This window comes from Eretmochelys imbricata, chromosome 3 (genome assembly GCF_965152235.1).
Source record: "Eretmochelys imbricata isolate rEreImb1 chromosome 3, rEreImb1.hap1, whole genome shotgun sequence".
In the NCBI taxonomy this organism is placed as follows: Eukaryota; Metazoa; Chordata; order Testudines; family Cheloniidae; genus Eretmochelys; species Eretmochelys imbricata.
In genome coordinates, this window is record NC_135574.1 from 186,951,692 (window position 1) to 186,975,223 (window position 23,532).

At 38.4% G+C, this 23,532-nt stretch overlaps 1 protein-coding gene across 2 annotated transcripts in view; it reads right to left on the bottom strand.

Annotated features, from left to right (window-relative positions):
• PPP4R3B (protein phosphatase 4 regulatory subunit 3B) overlaps positions 1-23,532 on the bottom strand; it is a 68,377-nt gene that overhangs the window by 35,838 nt on the left and 9,007 nt on the right. For both annotated transcript variants that reach the window (XM_077813955.1, XM_077813954.1), the window contains exons 3-9: positions 22,101-22,199; positions 14,697-15,320; positions 4,796-4,873; positions 3,757-3,873; positions 2,409-2,525; positions 1,518-1,649; positions 225-327 (exon numbers count right to left, since the gene is read on the bottom strand). In XM_077813955.1, coding sequence (XP_077670081.1) covers positions 225-327; positions 1,518-1,649; positions 2,409-2,525; positions 3,757-3,873; positions 4,796-4,873; positions 14,697-15,320; positions 22,101-22,199 — 1,270 coding nt within the window. The remainder of the gene's footprint in view (positions 1-224; positions 328-1,517; positions 1,650-2,408; positions 2,526-3,756; positions 3,874-4,795; positions 4,874-14,696; positions 15,321-22,100; positions 22,200-23,532) is intronic.

The window sequence follows — 23,532 nt, forward strand, 5'->3', positions numbered from 1 at the left end:
GGCATATTACTACAATTCACATCAGTAACTCAAACACTTTCTGAGGAATCCATGGACTAGTAATATTTTTGTATATCAAGTTATGCTTATTCTTATCTGAGAGGCAACAATAGCCTCCAACAAGCACATTCTGCTCTCACACTACAAATCAGTGACATCATTTGTCTAGATGATCAGTTGGTAAGCATGGCAAGATAAAAAGTCAATCCAACATTTAATCCTACCTTTTCCACATTTGTCTTCTGAAGTATTAGCCAAGAGTGGTGCGGTGAGAACATGCATACAATGGTTGTAGAAGAAATTGAGAAATTCACTTTTCTCTGTTTTCTGAAACAAACATTTATTTATTGAACATTGGTGTGAATTTAGTGCCCTTGCTAGTGAGGACTAATAGCACTTAAGTAAAATACAGCACAGGCAAGACATAAGCTACCTCACATAGCCCTGATAGTATCTTTTGATACAGGTTTGCAACACACCAGGTGTTCTCTAGAGTAGAATGAACCCATCACACCCAACGGTGTAGAGCAGAGTGGGAGGGACTAGGATGAGATCAACCTTACATAACTTGTGATTAAAGCAAAAGCATGAACTCAAATCAAAAAGGAAAAGAAGCGACCAGTAATTTTGCATATATTGCCTGAAGCTTCCGTATATTGGGAAGAAAACAAACGAAAAGAAACGAAACGAAACAAAACGGAGGGACCACTATCCTCATCTGTTCTCTACAATGCATAAAACATTTAAGGATTGTTGTATGTACATAAGGTTACTAGATTTTACTTTAAATACTTCTTTTGGTGACTATAATTCCAAACCAACACAGGCACATTGTACTTTATATACACTTAGAGAAAAAGAATTTAAACTAACAGCTACTCACCATAACAAAGCAAACCCTGGAGACCTAAACTTTATAGAACATTTTAATCCAAAGGTAATGTTTAGATTCGATGTAATGCTGGTTAAATGGAATTATCAGAACTCTGGGCAAAGTTTTAAACAAATTTCAAGGAGTCCTGGATTTTTGTTCATTTCTGACAATATAAACAGAATCATACTTATGAACAAGTATTCTATCAGGATAAAGTACATTCTGTAGTACGGGAATGGCTCTATCAAGGTGGATTTGCATTATGCTGTAGGAATTAAACATTGTCTTAGCTTCATGCAGACACATTGGACTCTTTTTTCCATATTTTGACGTGGCCCACACAGCCAATAGGAATCTAATACCCATGCGTCTGGGGAGAAGATTGCCAATTTTAAGAACTTCTTAGACAATGCCATGTTTCTTAGCATTAATTAGATACAGTAATTACAAATCAGTGCCTTTCACTATCAATAATTTTATGGAAATTTTCCAGTTGACAAAAATCATCAGGCAAAACAGGACAATGCCAAAATGCTTTTCGTTCCTACTATCCTCCAACCAAAGAAGACAGTTAGAAAGAGTAAGACGACTTTTTAAATGTGCATAGACAGTAAAGTTTCATTACCCCTTTGCATTTTCTTACATTAGCTGTGGCCAACATATTCTCTGGATCAATCAGAGTACGTAAGAGTCCCATTAATTGAACAGCCCCACCAAGTTCAGGGTCAGTATCGCAGATCATTTGCTCAATAACTACATTGATGAGGAGGATATCCTGCAACAAAGCAAATCAATTACATATAAGTTTTCAGCAATACAAATACTACTAGACTGATTTTTATTCGGTCTCTAGGTGCTGCCATTGAAAGCTCACACGTGAGAAAATAACTGAAAGCGAATGCAAAACCTGAGTTTCAAATATTAAAACAGTACAGTAGAATGGAAAAAATAAAGATAACCTGAAAATGAGCCTAGATGCAAAAAATCAAATGTCTTTAAAAATCAGGTGCACTTTTCTCCCTCAAAGTGTCACTCCAAGGCAGTGCCTTAACCATGCATTTCCATACTTGAACCTGTTTGCACTTCTTTTACATTTAATGTTAAGTCTGAACCCTCCTGAGTTTGTAATGCTTGTTTTTGGGAGAATAACAACAACATCCCTCTAACGTTTCATATTCTATGTAACTATATGTACTCTCAACCTTAACTCCATCTTAATGTTGTTTTTGTCTAGTAATATACCACCTAGTACCCTGGATTTCACCTGGCAATTGATGGGAACCCATTCTATAATGAGCAAAATACAGGTTTTGTGTGCTCATATCTCCCTCCCACCACAATCAGAATGCTGTTCCCTGTCTTCTTCCTACATTTTCTATACTCTTATTAAAAAAAAGGCTGTAACACATTTAAGAAAATTTATATTTAGACTGAAAAGATCTCAATTCTGCAAAAAAGGCAAAGAGTACTGTCTTAACAAGTATAATCAGCATATACACAAATTATTAGACAGTCCTGTAATATTCTTACTTACATCATCACTCTGTTGGGCTTCTTGCATTACAAATTCTCGGACCATGGATGGACTAAATTCTACTAGATAAGAAAATATATCTGTAGCAGCTGATCTAACTTGCAAGTCATCCATACCCTAATAAAAAAGTAAAGTCAGTTTATTACAGATGAACCATTTGAAGTACAGTAGCATAGGACTATGATAAAACTAACATTTGATTGCAAGGTCATACTGTACATTAAGCAAGTCCAATAGTCCCACTATAAATATGAAGAAAACTTTCCACACTACCCAGAAAGAGCGTAAAGATTTGTGTGAATTTGATGGCCACAATTTTGGCAGCTAGCAGTTAAAGTCCACATAGCACTACTTAATATCTAGATGCAAATATTCTCTATTTATTACCACAGCTGAGTTAATTTAGTACAAAAGGGCCAGTATAAAGGTTTACAAACTTATCCCAATCACATACAACTATTTACACTTACTGTTTACTCATCTAGAGCATGAATACGTTTCTTCAGGGAATGTCTTTTTTCCTTCTTGATAACTAACTGGTCCTGGACCAGAGCCAAAAAAATTCAGTGGCTCTAGAAATATTTGTACTGATCTACAAAGGCACATTACAGCCTTGAAAGATCATGAGATTTTAGGACTTCAATATTGTGTTAGTCTGATGTTCTTGTTCCACTTAATTTGTGATGTGTTTAGCAGATCAGTAGACATGAGCTGCTATAAAGTGAGAGACTAAACACTCTAGAGCATTTGAAAGTTGGGATTCAGAATTTTTAGGTGGTACAAAGCATTTTTTTTTAGGTAGAGTGGTAACTGCTAAATCACTTCAGAATTGAAATGAAGGAAAACAAATTGGAAAACAATATTTATGTTCTAACGTCTCAATCTGTCATGATTAAAAATGCTTCATACCAGTAGAAAGACGGAATTCCCAGCTTTCCAAAGGCATATAAATCCTTTGTTTCTAGTCACAAAACTGTCACTGATAGCTTATGTATAGTTGCACTGGTTCAGGACTGTGCATACCAGAGTTGAGTCAAGAGATCAAGAACTAAATGTAATTTTTAATTCTGCACTCATATTATCAAAACCAGAGACATTCACCACATTCACTTACCTCTCCACCACACAAGTTTAAATATATTTTTCTAAATTATAACCAAAATTTTCCAAATTAGTCATTGATTTTGGGTGCTCCACTTGAGACACCTTGATTTTCAGAAGTGCTCCAACTGAAGTCAAAGGGGCTGCAAGCCCTCAATATGTCTGAAAAATTCAGCCCAGAGTGTCAAAGTGACACCAGAATTCAGTATCCTTTTAAAAAGAATTTGTCTGCAAGAGATTCACTTACCATTACAATTTCAAGAGCAGGAAGAATTCCCAACTTTGCCAAAGTTTTGAAAAATGCATCTCTGTTCTGAGGTTGTAATGTCTGAGAAAATGCGCAGAACTCCTTGAAAAAGTTAACCTATAACATTTGAAAGATATATTAACAAATAAAACATTTGTGTAATTAAATTCCTAGTACATCAAAGAAAAATAGTGAACTATATTGGATAAAAACACTTGAGAAACCCGTTATACTTCTTAGGTAATAATGGTAAAAGGCAGCTAAGAAAAAATCTGACTTGTCCAACTTGAATCTCAAATTGTGTTATTCGACAAAGATAGAAGAAAAACCCTCCTGAAAGAATGAAAGTGAGCACCTAGTTATCTTACTGAACTGAGTATATGAAGGATTTAAATTGTTGTCTGGCATATCTGTTGTTTAAATACAACAATAACTATTTCTTTTTCTCCACTATGTTCTTTTCTCCAATACCGCAGTTCATTCTAGTGAGAGGTAAACAGGTTCAGGGAGAAATGCTGGCTATGCAACATGGTGTAGAGAATCAGGGTGGCAGCTATAAATACAAAAATAAGGGACTCCAGAGGTCATCCTTCTTTCAGTTACAAATAAGTCCAAGATTTTTAAGTACAGATCAGCAGGCAGTCCCAGTGGCCTGTAAATCATTAAAGTTAAATTTGTTCACAGTGACTTTTCAACAATCTCAGGACCTCTGACAATAGGCCTTTGGTGAAGGACACATTGATACAGCCAGAATTGTGGAACTCAGCAGTACTGTGTAGGATAAACAATATTACAACTACGTAATGGCGAAGAAAATTTTCAGGTGTCTACATTCTAATGTCCTAGCTGATATTGTCAATAGTAAAATAAAAAAAACCACAATTTACTCTTTACTAGAGTTTGAGAACTCAGTCAAGAATTTGTTACTTCATTTTAGGAATATGGCTTAATGACTGCAAAAAGGTAACTGAAGGGAAGGTTTGCAGTACAAGTTTAATACTTAAGCCTCTGAAGTTTCACATGCAAAGAAAGGACTCACCAGTTCACGTCTTTTGTCATCATCTGTAGCTTCATCTGTTAATTGTGCAAAAACTTCAGACAGAAACTTCTCGTCTTCCTGCATAACACATTATATAACAATTACTATTACATCATAATAGTCAAAACTAAAAAGGCGTTGTACTATACTATACTCAAGCCAATTTTTATATATAGTCATAAAATAAAATTTTCTACTTAGCTATGTGCTTGTGCTTTAGAATCTAGCATATTAGCTTTGGTGGTCTTGCTAGCTAAGTTACAGGTCATGTACTTTGACATTTTCATCATGAATAAGGAAATCCAAGCCTGCAGATCTGAAGTGTGTGTTCTAATGGATTTTACTGTATTAAGCATTATTTGATGTGAAATGCCTTATATTAAACTTATAGTATTTCACAGAAACTAAACTCTATCAGAACTAATGGGTCAAATTTCGCCCTCAGATAAATACACTTGTAAAACTCCTACTGATTTAAGTGAGAACAAAATTTAGATTTAAGGTTTTAGCCTAGTAACAGCATACCTTTATTCATGACAGTAAAAACCTCTCAAGTTCAAATGCTAAGCTTTTTTAATCCTGTTGTTTTACAGAACAAGAGATTGGCATGGAAAATCAATACCATCTCTCAACATGTTACCGCAGAAAACAGAGGTTACCAAGCTTGCTTCCTGAAGTATCAAACTTAACATAAATACCATCTCCCTTACTCCACACTCTATCCCTCACTTCTCTTTCTAATGCTCTTTCCATGGCTCATGACTCCCAACCCATCCCCATATACTCAATTATACTGGTATAACCATGTTCACACAAAGAGTTTTGCCAGTTTAGCTATACCAGCAAAACCTTCCTAGTGTAGACAAGTCCTGGGTCAGAAGTCCTGTGCCTTCTATCGGCTTGCCCACAACTGTTTGACTTCCAGTGAGCTAAACCCATGAAATTGGAAATATAGATTTCCTTCTGGGTTAAGTTCAGTCACCTCAACCCCCATGGAAGCTCTGGATCTAAGTAACCTTCCCTGATTTTCATTTACTTCTCCCATTTGGTCTGCTTTTTCTCCTTTTATATTGAAGAGGGTTTTTTTTAAAAGCATATAACTAACTAGAAAAACACTTTACGATTATGCTAAAGAGTAGACAACAGGAGTGTGAACAGTACCATCCCTCAGCTGTTCGGCCATTCCCCACTCTCCCTCTACACACTGTTCTCTGTATTTTTTGGTATGGGAAACAAGTCCTGAGGAATCATGATACCACTGTGTCACTTTGGTGCCTTTGGTTTAAAAGTACTAACCAAGTTTTTAAAAATACAGGGACAACATTAGAGCATTTACAAAAGTTGTAAACCAGTACACCGATTTAAATATGCAAAAGCACTTTACTATGTACCAACCTGTAAAAAGCAGCATCATACCAAGAAACATCTACCCAATATAAAATAATCACTTGTACATAACTGTGCTATTAATTTTATAACTTGCCTTATGTACTGATCTGAAAGTTAACCTACTGGTGGTAATTACCCACTTAAGATAGAGATTATTAAAAAAGAACAACATTTTCTAATGATAATAATTAAATATTCTAACCATAGTCTTAAGAAATTTAATTTAAAAATTATTACATTATAAAAACATTACAAAAAGTCTTTGAAATTCCATACAGCACAAGGGCACTCTGCCTAAGGTCATCTCTACACTACAGATGATATAGCAGCATAGCTACAATGCCACAGCTATGCTATCATAACCCCATTGAGTGAATACAGACTACAGCGATGATACGGGTTTTTCCATTATTGTAGGAATGCTAGGTTGTCAGAGGCACTATACTCTTAATAATGGCACTTAACATTAAAAAGGTTAAAGAACAGTTTTTAAACTAAGAGATGGGGGAAAGCAGAGGAGCACGTGGATCAGACAGACTTCTCTTAGAGGAGAGTCTATTGAGAGAGAGTCTCTAAGTTTTAGTCAGGAGGAGAGGATGGAAGAGGATAAAGTGTCGGCCAGATCAGATGAGAAACTTTCACATAAAAAAGAATCTGACACATCAGAAAAGGGCAGACAAATAAACAGTGACAAGTTTTTAAAGTGCTTGTACACAAATGCTAGAAGTCTAAATGATAAGATGGGTGAACTAGAGTGCCTCGTGTTAAAGGAGAATATTGATATCATAGGCATCACAGAAACCTGGTGGAGTGAGGACAATCAATGGGCACAATCATTCCGGGGTACAAACTATATCGGAAGGACAGAAAAGGCCGTGCCGGGGGGTGGAACTATATGAGAAAGAAAATGTAGAATCAAATGTAGGAAAAATCTTAAATGAATCCACATGTTCCACAGAATCTCTATGGATAGTAATTCAATGCTCTAATAAGAATATAAACAGTAGGGATCTATTATCGACCACAGTGATAGTGACGATGAAATGCTAAGGAAGATTAGAGAGGTTATCAAAATAAAAAACTCAATAATAATAATAATGGGGGATTATCCCCATATTGACTGGGTAGATATCACCTCAGGACGAAATGCAGACAAAATTTTTCAATACTTAAAATGACTGCTTCTTGGAGCACTGGTACAGGAACCCACAAAGGGAGAGGCAATTCTTGATTTAGTCCTGAGTGGAGCACAGGATCTGGTTCAAGAGGTAACTATAACAGGACTGCTTGGAAATAGTGACCATAATATAATAACATTTAACATTCCTGTAGTGAGAAGAACACCTCAGCAGCCCAACGCTGTGGCATTTAATTTCAGAAAGGGGAACTATGCAAAAATGAGGAGGTTAGTTAAACAGAAATTAAAAGGTACAGTGACTAGAGTGAAATCCCTGCAAGCTGCATGGACACTTTTCAAAGACACCATAATAGAGGCCCAACTTAAATGTATACCCCAAATTAAAAAACACAGTAAAAGAACTAGAGAAGAGACAATGTGGCTTAACAACCATGTAAAAGAAGCAGGGAGAGATAAAAAGGCATCTTTTGAAAAGTGGAAGTCAAATACTAGTGAGGCAAATAGAAAGGAGCATAAACATTGCCAAATAAAACGTAAAAATGTAATACGAAAAGCCAAAAAGGAGTTTGAAGAACAGCTAGCCAAAAACTCAAAAAGTAACAACAAAATGTTTAAGTACATCAGAAGCAGGAAGCCTGCTAAACAACCAGTGGGGTCCCTGGACGATCAAGATAAAAAAGGAGCACTTAAAGACGATAAAGTCATCACGGAGAAACTAAATGAATTCTTTGCTTCAGTCTTCACGGCTGAGGATGTTAGGGAGATTCCCAAAACTAAGCCATCCTTTGTAGGTGACAAATCTGAGGAATTGTCACAGATTGAAGTGTCATAAGAGGTGGTTTTGGAATTAATTGAGAAACTTAACAGTAACAAGTCACCGGGACCAGATGGCATTCACCCAAGAGTTCTGAAATAACTCAAATGTGAAATTGCGGAACTATTAACTATGGTTTGTAACCTGTCCTTTAAATCAGCTTCTGTATCCAATGACTGGAAGACAGCTAACATAATGCCAATATTTAAAAAGGGCTCTAGAGGTGATCCTGGCAATTACAGACAGGTAAGTCCAACGTCAGTACTGGGCAAATTAGTTGAAACAATAGCAAAGAATAAAATTGTCAGACACATAAAAGAACAAATTGTTGGGCAAAAGTCAACATGGTTTCTGTAAAGGGAAACCATGTCTTACTAATCTATCAGAGTTCTTTGAAGGGGTCAACAAACACGTGGACAAGGGGGAATCCAGTGGACATAGTGTATTTAGATTTCCAAAAAGCCTTTGACAAGATCCCTCACCAAAGGCTCTTATGTAAATTAAGTTGTCATGGGATAAGAGAGAAGATCCTTTCATGGATTTTACTGGTTAAAAGACAGGGAACAAATGGTAGGAATCAATGGTAAATGTTCAGAATGGAGAGGGGTAACTAGTGGTGTTCCCCAAGGATCAGTCCTAGGACCAATCCTATTGAACTTATTCATAAATGATCTGGAGAAAGGGGTAAACAGTGAGGTGGCAAAGTTTGCAGACGATACTAAACTGCTCAAGATAGTTAAGACCAAAGCAGACTCTGAAGAACTTCAAAAAGATCTCACAAAACTAAGTGATTGGGCAACAAAATGGCAAATGAAGTGAGCTGTAGCTCACGAAAGCTCATGCTCAAATAAACTGGTTAGTCTCTAAGGTGCCACAAGTACTCCTTTTCTTTTTGCGAATACAGACTAACACGGCTGTTACTCTGAAAAATGGCAAATGAAATTTAATGTGGATAAATGAAAAGTAATGCACATTGGAAAAAATAACCACAACTATACATAATATATGATGGGGGCTCATTTAACTACAACTAATCAGGAAAGAGATCTTGGAGTCATCATGTCTAGTTCTCTGAAGATGTCCACGCAGTGTGCAGCGGCAGTCAAAAAAGCAAACAGGATGTTAGGAATCATTAAAAAAAGAGATAGAGAATAAAACAGAGAATATCATATTGCCCTTATATAAATCCATGGTACGCCCACATCTTGAATACTGCGTAAAGATGAGGTCTCCTCATCTCAAAAAAGATATGCTGGTATTAGAAAAGGTTCAGAGAAGGGCAACTAAAATGATTAGGGGTTTGGAACGGGTCCCATACGAAGACAGATTAAAGAGGCTACGCCTGTTCAGCTTGGAAAAGAGGAGACTAAAGGGGGATATGACAGAGGTATATAAAATCATGAGTGGTGTGGAGAAAGTGAATAAGGAAAAGTTATGTACTTGTTCCCATAATATAAGAACTAGGGGCCATCAAATGAAATTAATGGGCAGCAGGTTTAAAACAAATAAAAGGAAGTTCTTCTTCACACAGCGTGCAGTGAACGTGTGGAACTCCTTGCCTGAGGAGGTTGTGAAGGCTAGGACTATAACAGGGTTTAAAAGAGAACTAGATAAATTCATGGAGGTTAAGTCCATTAATGGCTATTAGCCAGGATGGGTAAGGAATGGTGTACCTAGCCTCTGTTTGTCAGAGGGTGGAGATGGATGGCAGGAGAGAGATTACTTATGTTCGTATGTACTCCAGGGGTTAGGCTGGCATCGCTACAGTGCTATTTTTTCACATCTCTGAAAGCCATAGCTATGTCATCCTAAATTTTAAGTGTAGACTGGCCTCATGTCAGTCTGCTTTTTGGAAACCTATAAAGGCACCTGAAAAAAAGTTTAAGTGTCTTCCAAATGTAACAGGCACTAAGGGTGAAATACAGAGGCGAAGCGTACCTTAGGCCTTTTCAAAATTAGAAAGGGTTTGCTAGTATAGCTTTTCTGGCAAACCTCCTCCTACTGGAGACACAGCTTATAGCCACAGGCAGAAGAGATTTTTATTGGCATAGCTTATATCAGTTCCCCAAATGAAATAAGTTATACCAGCAAAAGGACTTTTTTGATGGTCTGACAGCCTCTACAGTAGGGCACAGTACAGCTATATCAGTTAGGGGTGTAATTTTTTTCTTCATACTTCTAACCAAGGCTTTGCCGGCATAGCTGTTTAAGTATAAACCAGGCCTTAGAGCCCCTTAAAGTTATGCAACATTAGAGTGGTTGTGTAAGTCATCATCTCTGATGTAACTCATTAAGGAGTCACTTACACTTTCTAACACCTTTCTCCAGCTCCTCTGCATGCAAGTTGTATAACTCTTCCGAGTCTGACCCAGTGAGCCTAAGGGAGACTTACAGTCTGAACAGGTGAACATTGAGAAAACTAATAATGTAAGTTTAAACAAAACAAACCTGTACTGTTACACTTGACTGACTCACTTCTGAATTTGGCCTGCTATATTATGACCCCTTTTACTAAGGAGTATATTAGATCCAAATCATGCTGCAAGATCACTGACTTACACAGTACTAATTACCCACCAAGGTTTACAAAATCATTTGATAACCTTCCTGAATTAATTCTGAAGACCCACCACAAAAATGAATACATGTAACTAGTGCATGTTATTTGCACTATAACTGAGCAATACCTAGTATCTACATTTAGCAAAGTTCTGTCCAAAGTGAATAAATAATTCAAAGGCAACTTCAATGAACACCCTTTGCAATTGTTAATATAAATTTACTAGGTTAACTAGAAGTTTCAGGAAGGCAGTTGGTGCCACTTCTATGATTAGCTTTAGAAATTAACTCCTGAATTTGAAATCTTATTCACTTTAATGAAATTCACACTTCAATCAAGTGAATGAGGCTGTCAGAAACTCACAACTTACAAAGAAAAAAGTGTTCTCCAGAGCAGTCACAGTAAAAGAAGAAATCATTTATTAGTCTTCCCCACTCTTGGGAAAGACCACTCTGGTCTCTTAAAAAGAAAGGAGTCCAACCCCCTGCTCAAAGCAGGAACAACCCCAACTAAACCATCCCACACAGGGCTTTGTCAACCCAGGCCTTAAAAACCTCTAAGGATGGAGGTTCCAACACCTCCCTAGGTAACCCATTGCAGTGCTTCACCATCCTTCTAGTGAAATAGTGTTTCCTAATATCCAACCTAGACCTCCCCCACTGCAACTTGAGACCATTGCTCCTTGTTCTGTCATCTGCCACCACTGAGAACAGCCTAGCTCCATCCTCTTTAATATCCCTCTTCAGGTAGTTGAAGGCTGCTATCAAATCCCCCCTCTCCTCTGTTCTGCAGACTAAATAAGCCCAGTTCCCTCAACCTCTCCGCATAAGTCATGTGCCTCAGCCCCCTAATCATTTTCATTGCCTTCTGCTAGACTCTCTCCAATTTGTCCACATCCTTTCTGTAGTGGGGGGCCCAAAACTGGACACAATACTCCAGATGTGGCCTCACCAGTGCCGAATAGAGGGAAGTAATCACGCAATGCTCCTACTAATGGAGCCCAATATGCTGTTAGCCTTCTTGGCAACAAGGGCACACTGTTGACTCATATCCAGCTTCGTGTCCACTGTAATCCCCAGGTCCTTTTCTGCAGAATTGCCGCTTAGCCAGTCAGTCCCCAGCCTGTAGCAGTGCATGGGATTCTTCTGTCCTAAGTGCAGGGCTCTGCACTTGTCCTTGTTGAACCTCATCAGATTTCTTTTTGGTGTAATACTCCAATTTGTCTAGGACACCCTGGACCCTATCCCTACCCTCCAGCATATCTACCCTCCAGCATATCTACGCCGAAGCTTAGTGTCATCCGCAAACTTGCTGAGGGTGCAATCCATCCCATCATCCAGATCATTAATAAAGATAATGAACAAAACCAGCCCCAGGACCGACCCCTGGGGCACTCCGCTGCCAACTAGAAATTGAGCTGTTGATCACTACCCATTGAGCCTGACAATCTAGCGAGCTTTCTATCCACCTTATAGTCCATTCATCCAACCCATACTTCAACTTGCTTGCAAGAATTCTGTGCGAGACTGTATCAAAAGCTTTGCTAAAATCAAGGAATATCATGTCCACCGCTTTCCCCAGATCCGCAGAGCCAGTTATCTCTCACAGAAGGCTTGGTCAAGGATAACTTGCCCTTGGTGAATCCAGGTTGACTGTTCCTGATCACCTTCTTCTCCTCCAAGTGCTTCAAAATGGATTCCTTGAGGACCTGCTCCATGATTTTTCCAGGGACTGAGACAAGCATGTCTTTACTACTGGGGGTAATACAACAATTTAGATTTTCCCTCCCATGTGAAGGGACTGTTTTCATTCACATACACCTTTAGCAGCAGCAGCTCCCACTGCTGCCATCCTGATGTGGAATAGGTGGCCTACGGAAAGTAGTTTTTAAAAGATGAACATGTCAGTATGCCCCACTCGCACAAGTAGCCAGGTTTTGAAATGTGTGCAACTACAGCTACCATCTAATTTTACTTAAAGAAAAAAAAATCAAGTAAACTCAAGACTGCAAAATTTTCATTACTATAGCTGAGAGTAATGGAGAAGTGACAGAACACATCAAGGCCTCAAGCACTCCTCAGGGGCCAGTAAAGAAAGGAGTTAATCAGCACAGGGATCAGAGTTTTCTGTTAAGACACAATCAGACTTTCACAAATAAGTTGATGAAACCTAAATTGGAAAAACAGCACCCTGAAACAGAGTTTGGAGGTGGGAAGAAGAGAAATAAAACAAAACCAAAAAACAAACCAAAAACCCAATGACCACAACGTCCTGAGATGGTGTCTCAGAAAATCAAGAGCTTTCATTTTTATCTGTAGCAAGATCCCATATACACAAAAATAAATGAGGGAGAAACCTGTATCTTTAAGAGAAACCTGTATCAAACCCAAGTTCTTCTATTAATGTTGTTAGTCGACGGTTTTATTTTTGAGTTTCTTTAGGCTACCAAATCAGTTAACTAAATGTCAAACTTAACTAAGTATGAGAAATTCATACAATCCACAACCTAAAAGCAAGCAATTCACTTTATATATATTCTTGTGTCTCAGTGTTCTGGTGCACCTTCTGGGAATTTCACTCCTCACCCCATCCCTTATGCTTTCCTCTTCTCTGCTCTCTTTCTGGGATTTTTATTGATCCCTCACTTTCATTAGTATATCTTCTGATTCCCTTCACCTTTCCTGGAGGCTAACCATGCCCATAGATTAACCAGTTTCACCCTTTGAGAAAACCCTCTCTGCACAACGGCCTAGAGCAGGAGCAGAATAAAACCAATTAGGTATCTGTCAGTTTTACTCTGGTGCTAGCATAATACAGCAACAGAACTTGGGTTGGAAAATAGAGACTACCCACAATTTTATGTGAAGCATAAATGGCCTTTCACCAAAGCACTGCCTCTGGTACCTCCTGGTGATGCTCCAAGCTATTCTTCTAGTACTTCTGGCTAGTGTCTGATAAATGTTTTTAAGCCCTTTACCCAACGACAGTTTTGCTTTTATTATTAAATACCACCATGGGGCATTGATGTCAAGAAGCACTAATCAAATTAAGTTGGTTGTTGTAAAACAGTGGTTCTCAACCAAGGTATGCACAGGTCTTCCACGGGGTACATCAACGCAACTAGATATTTGCCTAGTTTTACAAAAAAGCATAAAAAGCACTAAAGTCAGTGCAAACTAAAATTTCATACAGACAATGACTTGTTTATACTTTCTACATACTATACACTGAAATGTAAGTACAATATTTATATTTCAGTCAATTTCTTTTATAATTATATGGTAAAAATGAGAATGCAAGCAATTTTTCAGAATAGTATGCTGTGACATTTTTGTATTTTCATGTCTGATTTTGTAAGCAAGTAGTTTTTAAATGAGGTGTAACTTAGGGGTATGCAAGACAGATCAGACTCCTGAAAAAGGTACAGTAGTTTGGAAAAATTGAGAGCAACTATTTTAGAGCACTTACTTGGTGCCACAAATGAATAGCACTAATGTAGATAACATGCTCAGAAACATTCCTGCTATACTTATTACAAATGGGGGATTAATGATCTGCTGTGAAAATACTTTGTCACACTGAAGTGTTGCTATCCATTAATATAAGAGAAATAAAACTGCATGCTGTCTGATGAAAACAGTTTAAAATGCGTTGTAATTCACTCACAGATTGAGGATCACACTATAGATGTGTGAAAGTTATTATGGTACTTCTAGTCTATTCACCATTTTCCACTGCATCATTTTGCTATTTATAATCAGTTTTTGAAGTATATGATACATTTCAGATGGTTGTAATGTACTTTAAACTCAATTTATATTACAAAAAACATAAAATTAACATCTGTTTGAAGTGTGGGGAAGCACCAAGGATACTGTGCAAACAGAATGAAAGATATACATGATTACACAACACTGAATTAAAGATGTACAATTAACCTCAAAATCATAATTGGAAGTCTCAATTTACAATCCCGCCCCACCTCCTTCGATTCACTTACCTGCAACATACTGACAATCTCAACTTTGTTGAAGAAAATAAAGGAAGTGAGGGTAGAAAGAAAATTCTCTTCAAAAACTGACGGTGTTGGCAAGATGATGTCCTGAATGTATTGTACCCTGTAAGTCTGATGAATCTTTTGCCTAAGTTCAGAGTCTGTTATAGGTATAACCTCTTTAAATTTTGCTGTTTTGGTCAAGAACTCCCTGTGCCTTTTCGGCTGAGCCAAAGCAGGGTCATACTCGAGGCATCCCACAACATCCATAATACACTCATCAGAAAACATTACCTCAAACAGAGTTGCTTTATTGAGGAACAAAATTCCTCTAATAATTTCATACAAATGATGTAAACCTTCAGTGTTCTCTAGATTTTCGCAAACCTGGAAAAGCTGCAATAGTTTCTTAATGTAGCCTTCATTTTCCAAGGCAAGCGCTAACTTTTCTCTACGGATGGGTGAGGAGAGAACAGAAGTAACTAGGTCAGCAATCTCTTCAAGTTTGTTGAGTTCACAGGTAGGAAGATCAATCAAATGACTAGTTTCAGGCATTTCTTCAAAGCGTTCTTCTTCTGATTCATCAATAAGGTCCTGTGTGACTTCCACTGATGGATCTTTACCTTGAACCTAAAAATGGAGTGTAAACAATTACTGTCTTATCCCAAAATATTCACAGATTTACAGAAAACATTCAAGTTGGTAATTTAAATAACTCATGTATAATTATATACAGTAGAACCTCAGGAGTGACAACTTGGGAATGGATGTAACTCCAAAAAAAATGCTATGGCTGTTTTTTCAAAAGTTTATAACTGAACATTGACTTAACACAGCTTTGAAACTTCACTGTGCAGAAGAAAAATGCTGCTGCCCCACCCTCCCTTTTTTTTAGGTAGTTTAACAAAGTATGGGCTACATTTGCTTTTTAAAAATTAAAAATATATATATATATATATGTATTTATTGGTATGTCTGCTGCTCCCTGATTGCCTACTTCTGGTTCCAAATGAGGTGTGTCATTGACTGGTCAGTTCGTAACTTTGCAGTTTCTACTGTAATGCCAACAGCTTGCTAGGCACTTCACAACCATGTATGAAAATAAAGTCACTAGCCTTAAATAATGATCATTTAAAAATTCTACACTTATTTCAAAACAAAGTAACTTTTTAAATCTTAAAGCTCTTTGCTTCTTCGTAATTCCACTGAAGTCATATTATAGAAGTAATTAAAATGTCCAAGTACATAGAGATAGTGAAGTTTATACAGTAGGCATATAATGAATACCATAAAAAGAACAATCCTTTTTGTAAGCTGGGCTAGCAGAAGCACTAGGGAAACCCAATTATTAAAAAACAACTGTTTCCTTTCCTATTTTGGACATTGGTCTGAAAGTGACTTGCAAAATAAACACAAATAAAGTCTTAAAAATACAAGTGCAAGCTCAGACAGCATTTGGATTACATAACTAGGAATACACTTGGCGCAGAAATTCCGGGGGGTGGCAGGGGGGGAGGGGAGGGGAGGAGGAGGAAGAAGAGAAGGGAGCTGCAGGATTCCCAGCAGCTGCAGTACTAACCATGCCCTGAAGGAAGGAGGTGGAGTGCAGGAAACTGCATTTTAGCCCAGGACCCAGAATCAGGCTGTTTCTCCTTCTGGATCCTGGGCTCTGGTGGGCAGGGGGTGAGAGTGTCTGGGCTGCGGAGGGGCCTGCGGCTCGGCTCCGGGGAGGGGTTGTGTGTCGGGGGTGTGGGAATCTGGGCTGAGGGGCAGGCTGCAGCTGGGTCTGGGGGAGGTCTGCAAGTGTCTGGGCTGGGGAGGGAGGGAGCAGGGCTCACGGGGATAGGGGATGTGTGCAAGTGTCTGGGCGGGGGGGGGGGGGGTCCCTGCAGCTGGGCTTTGGGGGATAGAGGTGTGGGTGTCTGCCCCTCCTGCTGGGCTCTGTAGCGGAGGAAGCAAAGAAGCAGGAACTAGGTTGTCATAGGGGTTTCCTTAACTCTCTACTTCTTGAGGGAAATTGTGTGTCGATTGTTAGAGACATAGCTGCTGATAGGTGTTTTGAAATAAATTACAAAGTAATTGAAATTGGCATGATTATAGAGTGTTATTTTGACAAAATATGAAGAATATGCAAAGTCTTACATGTTCTCCTACATTTCCTGTTCTCCCCATACACAAAGAGTCTGTTCTGCAGTAGGCCTTCCCCTGCCTAGTAGAGTTCTAGGGGTAGAGAGGCAGCTACAGAGACTAGACCCACCCAGCTACTTATCCCATTAGTTTAAATAACTAACTAAATAAATAATTAAAAAGAGCCTCAGCAGGGGCTGAGCTGAAAAATACTTAGCTAAACAAACTCAGGGTATCCAAGATATACAAATTAAAGTTTTATGGAAGAGCTGTATATCCTAAAAACTCAGTGTTTAAAATGGAAATATGGAAGGTCAACCACAGCAGCACTATGAGATGCTGTGAAGGAAAACTTAATTTGTTCATTCTCCACATAAAAACTTCCATGGGACTGTTTTATACAAAACCTAAATATAATACACCTAAATAACATAGCACAATTCTTCCTGCATTGTTTTACAAACTGTTTTGAAACATGTGTAAAGCAACTAGTAAAGAGACCAACACATTCAGTTGTTGAGAGGAAGTCTTCTAATAAAGGTGGAGCAGAACTGCTCTCAACAAATGTGTCTAAGGATTCTCTGAGGTGGTCTTTGGTAAGGGGCAATCTAAAAGCAATCATTGTACTGGTTTTACTTGATATCAGCATGACAGCCATCCCTATTTCTAGGCAGGCTACACAATATGAGGGGAAAGGAAGGAAGGAAGACCAGGGAAAGCTACTTTTTAAAAAGTGCCACAGAATGCTTAATATTGAGAACGGATAGGAGTTCTGTTTTCAATGGTCTCATTCAAAAGGTCAAAGACTGATATTAAATCAGTGGGTCCAGATTTATTTCCAGTGGAAGGTCACAGTGATTCCAACTTGACTTTTTCTGCCTACGATCCTGGAAACCCAGATGAGCGAATGTTGACCATTCCTCAACTTTTGACAAATCATCCAGTAAGGTATTAGTCAAAAGTCTGACCCTACTTGCCACCAGGGGTCACGCTGCATAGAATGTTTGGGATGGGCAGGAATAGTCACACAGCAATTTTATTTGACTGGTATTTTGAAATAAATTACTAAAGTAATTGAAACTGGAGTGATTATATTGTGTAATTTTGACAATATGCAGAATTTTGTAGAATTTTAAAATATGCACAGAATTTTTAGGTGCAGGATTCTCATTTCATACCACTAAACATTTATGAGAGTACTTTGTAGTCACTACTAATCTGATCCCACTCATGTAACTAATTTCCTTTGCAACAAAAGCCAAGAATGGTACTCTACTATTTTTGACAGTGCGAAGTCAGTAGTGCACTAACCCTTGTCCTTTCCATGAACAAAGAAAAACCCAAAGCACTACCTAGTCAATGAATTGCGATATTAATTTCTGCCCATGTACTTATAGTAATATTTGAGAACCATAATTATACTGAGGATAAGTCTTAAAACACCAAAGAAAATGAGCTCAGAAAACTAAACCCAACCCCATTAAACACAATTTTGCCCAAGCAATGCATCACTGTGGTCAGATTGCAGGGGGAGGAAGAGTTCCCTTTCACTCCATATATGTAGTCAATAGCAGGCACAGAGTAAGCCTTAAGCCTACACAAGCAAAAAACCTTGATGAGCATTATTCTAAATGAGTGTATTAACTTTACATCATTTTATTTCACTTCTACATTGTAATAGGATTTCTATAGATTTTCACTGTAATCTGACTTTGTAGCAAAACACAAGTTACAAAGCCAGAAAGGGCTATTGTGATCATCTCCGGTATGACTTCTCGGGTAACACAGACCATAAGCCCTCCCTAAATTAGTTAACATTTGAACTAGAGCATATTTTGTGGAAAAATATCCCATCTTGATTTAAAACATGCATCTAGGAAGTTGCACATTTTATTGTTTCTGTAGGCTGAGCTAACTGCATAACCTGGCACTCCTAGTTTCCTTCCATTCTCCCTGACAAGATCCAATCACGGATCATAACATGGTCTCTTATTAACTTTATCAAATTAATGCAATTGAAAAGGCCAATGTAAATGTCAATCTCAAAACAGGTTTCTGATCTAAAGTTTGCTTCTCTTCTTGTATTAGTTTTACAGTGGTGCAATTCTGTTATCTTGTTATTACAGTTATAAGCCAGGAAGTGACCAGAATAAGTCCTACAAAATCTAAATGATCTATGTATGCTAAAAACCCACTATCAAGGATGATGAGTAAAATACCAAGAAGTGTTTAAATCAAATTTTCAAAAGTAACTTCTGCAATTAGGAGTCTAAGTCTCATTGAAAAAAAATGAGTCTTAGGCTAAGTGTCAATGTCATTTTTGAAAATGCAACTTAGGCCCCTTAGAAGTTTTACTCTATATTTACATTTGAATAACGCTGTAATAGGGTCAGCCACCTTCCCTATGCCCCCTCATGGCCAGAGGTGGCTCTGCACTGCCCAGACTCAAGTTTCCCCCTTGCTTCCTTGATAACTCAAAAAGAGGCTTCCACAAGCCCAACAACAGCCCTTACTGGGGTCTGGTTTTATTAACAAAGTTCCAAAATGAACACAAACAGGCCTTAGCCTGGACACAGCCCTTTCTCCATGATATACTATCTCTTCCTCTCTTTTCTAAACCTCTGGAGAAGACAGGTCCTGGCCTGTCTTCTCCAGCTTTCTCCCCAGAAGAAAGAACCAGCTGGAACTTCTATTTCTCTCCCAAGCCCCTTCAGGGGGACGCTTTCTCTCTCTGCAGCTTCACTCACTCTATAGTTCCCCCTTGGTTGTCCGAAAGGATGTTATGCTACCACCTCAGAGGCCTGGTTTAGTGACATGACTTGATCCACCTGGAGAGGCAAATCAGCTGTGTCACGGGTAGACAGAGACCCATCTCCCTTTAGCAACATTCACCATTACATTTAGTTTACAAAACTATGGACTTCCATCATGAAAAATAGACACTTTGCTCAAAATAGTAACAAAGACCTAATAAATTTAGTTTGTTACACACTTTTGAGTTAAGTTACAATGGCATAAATAACTTCTGTTAGTATAGCATTTAAAAATCTGAAAGCTTAGCTGTCTTTTTATATCTAAAGAGCACATACAGAAATGTTTTTAAAAAATAAATTTCATAATTAAGGATTATTATAATATGAGGCTATCCCCCTATAAGCCTGATCCTGAGACAGAAGTTAGACACATGGAATGTAAGTTAATGGGGTAATACACAGAACACACCTCTGGATGAAGATCAGTGGCTAGGTCCTCTGATCTTTGTTATAGAGAACAGTTAAACAAAAGCCAATGAGTATACTGAACTGATCAAAAAATTAACACGGTTGGCTCATTATTTGTTATTGTTTCACTTACTCCAAGAAGAGAACTGAAAAGCAATCTGAAAGTGGACTGAAAGGTTGCTAATTCTTGAAAAGATTACATTACCAAAATATTCTCTTCTTCAGTAATATTTAGGGCCTAATGCAGCAATGTGTTGGACTCCCTCAACCCACAGTCAACAGTCACTACAAGAATTATTTTCTCTTCTTTTTCCAGAAGTGGTAAACAGCATTGTCAAAATGCTGCATTTCCTACATTGATATTAATGTATTCCTGGGGGAATTCTGGACCACTGTGTAAGTGCAGATTTCATGTCCCCCACAGAATAATAGATTCTGCTGGGAAGGTGCTGCAATTACACCTTTCACCCACCAGGGGCTGCTGTGGTGCCAGAAGAGAAGGAGCCGGAGCAGCCAGCTGCGGAGAAGGAAGGGACAGAGGCTGCCTCCCTCATAGCACCCTGCCTGTGGGCCCAGATGAGGCAGCAAGGGACATAGGTGTGCGGGGGGAGGAGGAGAAAGCAGGAGGAAGAGGACAGAGGAGGCTGCTGGGGGGGGGCAACAAAGACTGGGATTCAGAAGGGTTAGTGGGGGGACAGACTGGGGTGGGGCCACAGGAGCTAGTGGGGTGACAGCATTGAGCCAGAGGCTGAGTGGGGTGCAGGGTTACATGGGGGAGGAAGAAGGGGGTGCAGGGACACAGGGGGATGGGAGAAGACATGCCTGACTGAATGGGAGAGGCTAGGGGTCAGGCAGGGTCTGCACTGGGGAGGCACTACAACAATCCCTCCATTCTTCCCCCCGCCTCCCAAAAAATCACCCGTTCCATTCTTCTCCCATCCATACCCAATAATAACCCTCCAGGTTCACTCCCAGGCTCTTTTCCAGCAATTATTTCCCTCTCATTTAACTCCTCCATTACGCCTGACTCCCCCAAGCCTTTGCACTGCTTCTGAGGGGTGCGAGATACACATTTCTGTATTTTAGTTTGAATTATTATTCAGAGTTCTGTATTAATATGCCTACTAAGTAATCTACTTCTCAAAAAACATTCCCTGAATCATTTTTGTTGTCTGTATTGTTACAGACATATTTGCTGACACACATTTTGAAATAAATTACCAAAATAACTGAAACTGGTGTGATTATAGGGTGTTTTGACAAAAAATATGCAGAATTTTAAAATATTGTGCACAGACTTTTTGGATGCAGAATTCCCCCAGGAGTAATTAATGGTTACTAAATTTAAGGAAAACTCCAGGTTAAACAAACAACAATTTGGTATATAAAAGATATTTTAAACCATACATAATCACAAGGAGAGTAAACCACTGAAGACCAGAGTTAAATGCCAAATATAATAATGGATAATTAAACAAAGATTCAGGCTTGACAATCTGATATGCAAACTAGGACTGTAAGAGTTAGCTTTCCACATTAGAAAGTACCGGAAATCAGAGTTTCAATGCTAGAAGGTAAGTTCTATAGTTTTTGCCCATTTATTTTGTTGAACTTTGAAACAGATTTAAAATGTTTCTTATGGGAAAGTTGATTATTTCAGTCTTAATCTCAAACTTCACCTCTTCTAGGAAGTATAATTAAAATGGCAGCTGAAAAGAGACAACAGCCCCAATCGCTGAAGAGACATACTGAAAAATACAGAATTTATATTTTATTTAATATGTGCTGTCTTTAGAAAAAAAAAAAAATCTATACTTTCTGTCAAACTGAAGCTGCCTTCTGGGAATTAGTAGGAATTGACAATATGGCTCTAATGGGCCTCTAAGCAACTACAGGCATCAGTGTGAACAGCAAAGAATCAGAATTACTGTAACAGGCAGCTGAATCCTAAAAATATAAACATGATTTTACTTTATACTTTGTTTTAAAAATTATGGCACACAAAACAAGCAGACAGGACACATCAAAATTTGAAAATTAGAATTTTAAAAATTAACTGTACCTGGCAGATTTTTTCCCAAATTTCATCACAGCCAGCTTTTTCTTGAAAACTCAGCGCTAAATCATAATTCTCTGCTTCTGACCAAACAATCAAGGTGTCCTATTTAAAAATAAATATTTGTGATTTTCAAAAAAAAAATTCAGGTGCAATACAAAATAGACTGAATGCCATACAATAAGTAATATATCCAAGGACGCAATTACTACTTGAACTGGTGTTAAAATTGTCAAGACAGAATGACATATCACATCAAGGAGGATGAAATGACCAGTTCTGCTATGAGTATAAGACTCTTTACAGTATCTCTGATAAATGAAAGGGGTGGTGGGGGAGGGAGGGCAGGGGCACCCAGCCAGCCAGTTAGCTACAAAATCCCTGTTAGTAGCTATTCTTTACTTGCTTTACCTGTAAAGGGTTAAAAAAGCCCATAAGTAAAAGGAGGGGAGGGGCACCTGACCAAAAGAGCCAATGTGAGGGCTAGAATTATTTAAAATTGGGAAAAAACTTTCCCTTTGTCTGTCTGTGGTTGTTCTCTGGAGAGAGGAGAGACAGAGCAGCAATGCTGTAAGAAGCTTTAAACCAGGTATGAAAAATCATACCTAGAACCTACTTACCTGAAACCCCAGATATGTAAGTAGATCAGGGAATGTCTAGGTAGACACGATTGGATTTCTCTCTTTTATTTCTTTATGGCTTGTGGACTCCTCTGTGCTAACCCCCAAATGCTTTTGTTTTGCTTGTAACCATTAAGCTGGACCTCAAGAAAACCATTCTTGATGCTTAATTATATTTGCTCTTTTAAATCCAGCAATACCCTAAGTTCCAGATGTATTTTCTTTCCTTTTGTTTTTAATAAAATTTACCTTTTTTAAGAACAGGATTGGGTTTTTTTGTGTCCTAAGAGGTTTGTGCATATGTTGTTTAATTAGCTGGTGGCAACAACTGACTTCCTTTGTGTTCTTTCTCAGCTCTTCTCCAGGGGTAGTGGGGGGGAGGCGGGGGGCGTGAAAGGGCTTGAGGGTACCCCACAGGGAGGAATTCCCAAGTGTGCCTTCCTGGGTCAAAAGGGGAGAGGTTTTTTTTGCACTTGGGTGGTGGCGGCAGCATCTACCCATCCAAGATCAGAGAAAAGCTGTAACTTTGGGAGTTTAATATCAAACTGGAGTGGGCAGTATTAATTTTTAGAATCCTTGCAGGCCCCCACCTTCTGCACTCAACATGCTAGAGTGGGGAATCAGCCTTGACAGTCTCTTTCATGTCCTACCACCCAAAACATAATTTGATCAAATCTTATTAAACATTCAGAATAAATTTACATGAAAAAAGACTTAACATTCTTCCTCTCAACAGAAATACCCTGGAATTTAAGGTAGTCGTAAAGATGAATGCACACATTAGAGTAAACAACTTATTTACAATATGGAAATGAAAA